At 40.4% G+C, this 7414-nt stretch overlaps 2 protein-coding genes across 2 annotated transcripts in view; one reads left to right on the forward strand and one right to left on the reverse strand.

The window, feature by feature from the left end:
• Positions 1-5111, forward strand: part of ALG11 (ALG11, alpha-1,2-mannosyltransferase) — a 5848-nt gene extending 737 nt beyond the window's left edge. Inside the window, exons 2-4 of the mRNA XM_009998352.1 lie at positions 756-1024; positions 1739-2670; positions 4716-5111. Of these exons, the coding sequence (XP_009996654.1) occupies positions 756-1024; positions 1739-2670; positions 4716-4987 (1473 nt within the window). The 3' untranslated portion in view covers positions 4988-5111. The remainder of the gene's footprint in view (positions 1-755; positions 1025-1738; positions 2671-4715) is intronic.
• A 1420-nt stretch (positions 5112-6531) lies between these two features.
• The window catches only part of NEK5 (NIMA-related kinase 5), a 21979-nt gene continuing 21096 nt past the window's right edge, over positions 6532-7414 (reverse strand). The window contains 3 exon segments of the mRNA XM_009998353.1: positions 6532-6610; positions 6612-6743; positions 7137-7221. Coding sequence (XP_009996655.1) covers positions 6532-6610; positions 6612-6743; positions 7137-7221 — 296 coding nt within the window.

The raw sequence follows: 7414 nt of genomic DNA on the forward strand, positions 1-7414 counted from the left end.
CCCCCATGGCCCCTGCCCGGGCCTCACACCCCGCCCCCCCGGGGGGAGAGGCCGCTGAGCGGGGCGGGTTCCTGCCTGGTTGCCTGTTCCGCCGCCGGCCTCGGAGAGGTTGTTGTTTGTGTTTCGTGCTTCTGCATCCCGCGAATTAAAGTGTTTTCTTACTGGGCGTGTCATCCGCCGTGGGGAGTTCCCTGCGGTGCAGGGAGGTGGTGCTGGGGGATGGGGGTGCCCCTGTCAGGGCCTCAGAGGCCCGGGGGGACGGGTCTCCCCAGGCCGACACACTGCTCAGAGCTGCTCTGGGCCGTCGGCAGAGCCCTTCCCATCTCAGGGGAGCGGGAAAGTCGTGTCCTGCAGGCTGTCCCGCAGAGCTCTGCACGGCTGCAGCCCGCACTGAGGCAGCCCAGATGGCTCGAGCTGAATAAAACTCCCACGAATCTATTTAAAAACCGCTCTGCTGGTTTTGTTCTGCCACATTGCTAAGGGAATGATGCAGCCTTTTTAAGTGTAGGTAAGCACGTGGAGGTAGATAGCAGATCCGTGGCCCGAATAAACAACAATAAGTGATTGCAAGGCAACAGTAGGGAAAATATATTTGGTTAATGTAAAATAGTGATTTCCCCCTCCTCCCCCGTAGTTGTTGAACTGATACACAGATATTGATGATTTCTGAGATTAGAAGAACTCAAATTGCTAAACTCCCTCTAGGTCTACCCACAAGCCCTTCTCTCCATTTCATGCCTGGTATTTGTTTAAAGCAATTTCATATTTTAAAATTTCTGGCTCTCCTCAGGTTGCTGTTCTCATTGCTAATCCCTGCATTATTTCTGAGTGGAATTCTGTGTGTCTGCTTGGTGGTTCTGCTGTGGGGACTACGGCTCTGGATACAGCACAGGAAGAACCAGCTGAGCACAGCAGGAAGAGATGGGAAGCAGCCCTTGGTGGTTGCCTTTTTTCACCCGTATTGCAACGCAGGTGGTGGAGGGGAGAGAGTCTTGTGGTGTGCCATAAGGACACTCCAGAAGAAGTAAGCAGACACATTTTTCAAATATTGTACTTCATTCTCAGCTACTGGTGGTATTATTTATTAAATTCTTGGCATTTACATCTTTAAATAGGCATCATTAATCTACCTGTCCTTTATTTACTTTACATCTGTGTTTCACTTGTTTCCACCATTCCTTTCATCTCTACCTGGATTTTAATCTTTCCTGCTGTGGCATCTCTCCATTCTTCTTTCTCTCCTTGGGAGACTCCTTCCTCCCTCATCAGTTTTCCACTGCTGGTAGGGAACTTTGTGTAGGCATGACTCATTAGTAGGTAACTCATAGTCTTGATACTTGCCTCTTGGTGCAGGAGGCAAAACAGGTTAATATCTGTAGAGGATTTACCACTGGCACATCTGCTGGCTTGCAGAGTGTTGTGCATTTTACTCATGCTGTGCACTAGACAGAAACCTAATGCAGGGCAAGGCATTTGTGAGCTGTAGTATCAAGCTGAGATCCTTTTTCATTTTACTCAAAAAAATATTCCTAAAGTCCTCAGTCCTCAGTTTTTCTGCAGATCATAAAAACTATGGGAGTATAAGGAAAAGTGTGATGTAGTTAAAATCATGTCAGGGCTAGGTCAGAAGTTTGCTCTCAAATACTTTTTGAGTAATTTTGAATGAATAATATTTTAGTTCAATGTTAAAAGATTTGAAGAGAAGAATGTATGACATTATCTTTCTTTACTCTTGCAGGTACAGAAATGTAACATGTGTTGTTTACACTGGTGATAGAGATGCCACTGGAGAAGAAATAGTAGAAGGTGCTTTCAGAAGATTTAATATTAAATTAACTCATCCTGTGAAATTTGTGTTTCTAGAAAAACGCTACCTTGTGGAAGCTTCTCTTTACCCTCACTTTACTTTGCTGGGACAAAGTTTAGGATCAGTGTTTCTTGGCTGGGAAGCTCTTCTAAAGTGTGTTCCAGATATTTATATTGATTCCATGGGTTATGCCTTCACACTTCCCCTCTTCAAATATTTAGGAGGTTGTCGCACTGGATGCTACGTCCATTATCCCACCGTCAGCACTGATATGCTTTCTGTGGTCAGGAACCAGGATACCAGGTTTAACAATGCAGCCTTCATTACAAACAATCCTCTTTTCAGCAAATTTAAACTTGTCTACTACTACTTCTTTGCTTTCATGTATGGATTGGTTGGTTCCTGCAGTGATGTAATTATGGTTAATTCTTCTTGGACACTAAGTCACATCCTTTCCCTCTGGAGAGCTGGAGCTTGCACTAGTGTTGTTTTTCCGCCGTGTGATGTTCAGACCTTCCTGGATATTCCACTGGAAGAGGAGAAGAGCACCACTGAATATTCCATTGTTTCTGTCAGCCAGTTCAGGCCTGAAAAAGATCATCCTTTGCAAATCAGAGCCTTTGCAAAACTGCTGCAAGAGAAGAGGCTGGGGCAGCAGCCATCGCTGAAGCTTATTTTAATTGGAGGCTGTCGTAACCAGCAAGATGAAGAGCGTGTAAATAACCTTAAAGATCTTTGTGAAGAGCTGGGAGTTAGTAACCATGTGACATTCAGAACAAACATTCCCTTCGAGGAGCTAAAGAAGCACCTGGCCAAGGCCACCATTGGCCTGCATACGATGTGGAACGAGCACTTTGGGATCGGTCAGTATCTTTCCTTGGTGTTCCAGCTGGGGACACAACTGGGGGGGCTTCAGTTCCTTGTTAAGGCTTTTCAGTGTAGGTGTCCAAACACAGACTCTGCGTGCCAAGCAGGTGTCCAATTCCCAGAACAATTCAGATGACTAACCACTAGGTGCTACTCTAGTGCAAGCTGTAGTGCTACAGATGTTGTAGACTGTTAATTGTGGACATCCTGTTAGTCACCTAAACAGCCAGCTAGTCCCACCTGTGCTGCCCAGGATGTCCTGTCTGACCTCCAGCTATTGCTCTGCAAGGACATGGGTCACCGTAAGGTCCTGTGTTAGGTCTCTCAGCCTTACACAGATGCCTTCCATACCCAATGGAGCATCGAAAGGCAGCAGCTACTTCTGGTTAAGCACCTTAAGATTGTGCCCTGTTGGTTCTACTTGACTGCAGGGGGAACTTAGACATAGTTCAATGTAGAGGTCCATGTGTAGAGATTTTGATTGTGTTCCACCTGCCTCAACTGCCATTTGAAATGCCTAGTGTATGTCATGGGGCTGCTGTTTCAGAGGTGTGAATCTCCCTCAGAGCCTGTCTCATTTGTAAGACCCATGTAGATGTCACCAGGTACCCTTGGTCAGCTCATAGCATTAGGCACTTGCACTAACGCAATTAAGTCCTTAAATTGGTTGCTGTAGCTGACAAGGAGCTGGGACCTGGTCTGCAATGTGCTGTCATACAGAATTAAGGTATTGGACTCATTTGAGTCCTGACCTTGCAAGGGAATGTAGGATTGCCCATCTGCCATAAATGTACAGCAGGGTAAGTTAGCAGCCAAGCAGATGGATGCTGTAGTTGGCTGTAATGTGACTAAACTGCAGTTAATGTCATCAGACTTTATTAGAATACAAGTTAAGTATCTGGAGTAGCAGTTTATAGCCTGTAGGAACTTGGGTATAAGATTTACTCTGGAATGTCTCTCAGAAGCAACTGTCACAAAATGGAAATCATGGTTTTCTCATATTTTTCTTCACACAAAACAGCTTAGTTAAGTAAATTTTATTTAAACAAGCAATACAGTGACCGTGATTTTTACTTTCAGCATGCTTTCTCCTTCATCTCCAAAGGCTTTTTACCTTTAAAAACATGCTCCAAAAGTTTGGAGATTTATTTATACTTGGGAATTTTTGAACTAGGGAAAATTCTTAAAAATCAGACCAGAACTCAAAAGAATAAGCAATTAATCAGTGATTTCTGAGGTCTGTTCTGGAACCATGGAGAACTGTAGTTGATGTGTGCCTTATATTCTGTTCCTATCCCACTGCTTTTGGCTGAGGAAAGCTTGCTGTCAGATTCCCAATTCATCAGAACTTCTGCATCAAAATTACAGATGCAGTGGTAACAGTTTTTACTAGTTTGTCTTGCTGAGTTGTCAAAAGCTACAAAGCTTTGTTAATCTGCAAAACACTGAACTTCTCAATATCATCTGATTGAAATGTGCCTATTCAGCTTTTCTCCAAGTATCTTTCTAAATGTTAAAAATCTTCAGTTTGAATGGGAAAATGAATATAGTTATGTTCAGCTCTAGCTTTTAATTATTTTTTGCAGCTGCAGCCATACCATAGAACCAGTGTTGTGGTGTTGTCACAGAGAACAGAACAGTGTTCTGCTACACAGCAGAACAGGACTATGCAGTGTTCTGTCACAGAGCTACCTTCCATGTTTATCTTTACATTTGTTTCAACATCTAGGTTTTTCACTGCATGTGTTGGTGATATAATCTATTGCAGGTAAATCAAATAGTTACAAAAACTACAACTTAAACAATCATAGCTGATTTCTAATTTCAATTTTATGTGTTTAAGAGAAACTATTATTTCAGTCCTTAGAACTGAAAAAAACTTATGAGACCATTTACTCTCTATTTTCCAAACTGATCTAGAACAACAGTCTATAGCAACTTAAAATTTTGGGTGACTTTTACTGTGATTTTAACTTTCCTTACAGAAGACCAAAGTATGTGGTGTGCACATTCGTATCAGCATGTTTTTTATCTTTCACAGGAGTAGTTGAATGTATGGCAGCTGGCACCATTATCCTGGCTCACAATTCTGGAGGCCCCAAATTAGATATTGTGGTACCCTATGAAGGACACATTACAGGCTTCCTAGCTGAAAATGAGGACAGTTATGCCGAGACAATGGCTTATATCCTCTCTTTGTCTCCTGAAAAAAGGTTAAAGGTCAGAGAAAATGCTCGACGCTCTGTGCACAGGTTTTCTGACCAGCATTTTGAAGAGACATTCCTGTTATCTGTGGAGCCATTATTTAAATAAAGGTGTATAAATAAAAATGTATAGGAATAAAGCTAACTTTTTATATTTGACTATGTGTTACCTGTAAATATATCTAATCTGTGATCCCTTGGTCCCATTCAATAAAGAGATTTTTTTTCTTTCTGTCAGGGTATCTGCTTTATGTAATAGAGATTTTTTTTTTTTTTTACTGGGAAAGAAATACTTCTGAAAATATTCTGTGTTGACCACATGACAGTACTGTGCACTGCAAAACTGTGGATTCACAGAACCATCCTATTTCCTTGGTCAAAAAACTACACCTGCAAGTTCTGTTATTTATTGAATACTTTCAGTCTCTACCCATTTCATGACTTTTCACCAACAGTCACACTTTTTGAAGTCAGAGCTTTTGTTTGATAGTTTTTGTACTCAGAATTTTTTTTTGGTAGCACATTTTCAATTTGCTGTCCCCTACTGCATGGCAAAGTTCTGGTATGTGGGATTTTAATTGTGGTTCTGGACATTTCATCACCTACAGTGATTTATGTTGATCATATGGTGGGTTTGCTGGCTTGCTTTTTAATAAGTGTAGTAATTGCACATTACCTATGATCTTTATATTATCTATTTTCTCATGCTCTTTCACAGTATGACAACTTAATGGTATTTCTCCTGCTACTTCATTGAAGGGTTTTCTGTTCCTAAGGAACAGAAGGATCTAGCTTAGAGGATAATTAAATGCTATACAAACATGAATGTTAAAGCCCTAAATTACTGCTTATTATAAAACTGAAAGCATAGTGAACAAAATGCTCAAAAACTGGACATTGGTTTTGTTTCAAAAGCAGAAAAACGGTCCTTTTCTGAGACATCAAAGCAGTATTTCATATTTTAGCAAACTAAGAGAAATACTTTCAACTGTGGTTTTCCCTGTATTTAAACTTCACCTGGATTATATGAAATCTTGTATATGAAAAAAATGCAGTTGGAAGATGCTGCTGTCCCATGTTTTATTAGGAACTGGGAAATGCACAATTCTCATGGTGCAAATGAAGCTACTTACTGCTACCGTATGAAACTGCTGAGCAGTAGGGGTCAAAATTAAAGTATGGATTAAACTAAACTAAACTATGGATTGTAAAGCTCTTTTGGCAGTACACAGAGATTATGAAAAGCTGGAAGAGCTTCTTAAAATAAGGAGTTGATAGAGCTAGGGAAATACAATACACTGACTAGGAGACTTTCTTACCTGGTTAAATGCAATCAGAAACTTGCTCAAGCTAGTGTTGTCAGAGATGCCTCAGGCAGTTAAGATGAGAAGGCATTTCAGCCTGGCTAAGGATTTTTCAACATCTAGACATCTGAAAAGTAGCCTGATTTTTCCTTCTAAACAAAACAATAAGTACCTACTAATTTTAATGAAGCATTTAGCTCTATTGAAAAGCAGTTGATTTATTTGGCATTTAATGTCAGCTATGCTTAAATTTTTTTACTGTTGTGTTTTAAATTTTAAGTAGCTTCAAGTTTTGAAACAGTAACTGCTGGTATTCTAAGTAGCTCTTGCTTCCTGCTTGCCTTTTTCACTATGTGTGAACACTAAATGACCCAGGGTTACTTTCTAAATCATCATCGTATTTTCCAAGCAGTTTGAAAGGGAAATTAATCTTCATCTCTTTGACCTTTACTCAATGAAAGGATGGGAGACTCCATGGTACTCTCTGCTGCAGAAGTTGCCACTTTTTCTGGAGATTCCTCCAGCTTGTGTCTGAGTTCATCTTCAGAATCTTCAAAATTTCTGTAAAGTAAAACAAGATAATTATATTAACTAAATATATCTTTGTTACAAGCCTTTCTCCTTTCAAGGTGTTTTGAGATTTTTTGTAAACACTTCATTAAAAATACACAAGCAACACACATAATGTGAACTCTCTTTCTCCCTGACTGTTGTATTTATCAGGCAATAGAAGAGGACCTGCAAAACCATGTTAATACTTCTGCATAACATTTTAAATGACAGTGTTGGCATGTGACACATTACAGAATTAAAAGTTAAATTAGTAGACTCTAAAACAAGTAGGTTTTCTTAATTTATGAATTTAAAAGAGAAGAAAATCTTTAGGCAAGGCATCTTGTCATTTCATGAAACCTGCTCAGTTGTATGCATTTTCTTCTGATGTGCTTAACTTACGTGTCTTCATCATCTGATCTTGGCTCAAGTCTGTCTTCATGAACAGCAACAGGAGTGTGTTTTTCTGAATCATATTCCTTGTTTTCTTTTGGAGGCCACGTAGTTAATCTCCCTTCTGGAAAGGATGATAAACTTTCCTTTATTTGTATATTAGTGGACTATAAAACTGTATGCAAGTAAATGCTTCAGTTTTGCGTGTGTGTGTGTTCAGATTACAATGTAACCACCGGGCTTCTGTTCATCTTGGGTCACACATTTCAGTCTGCGTAATTCCTGCT

Source organism: Chaetura pelagica, unplaced genomic scaffold, assembly GCF_000747805.2.
Source record: "Chaetura pelagica isolate M959 unplaced genomic scaffold, ChaPel_1.0 scaffold105, whole genome shotgun sequence".
In the NCBI taxonomy this organism is placed as follows: Eukaryota; Metazoa; Chordata; class Aves; order Apodiformes; family Apodidae; genus Chaetura; species Chaetura pelagica.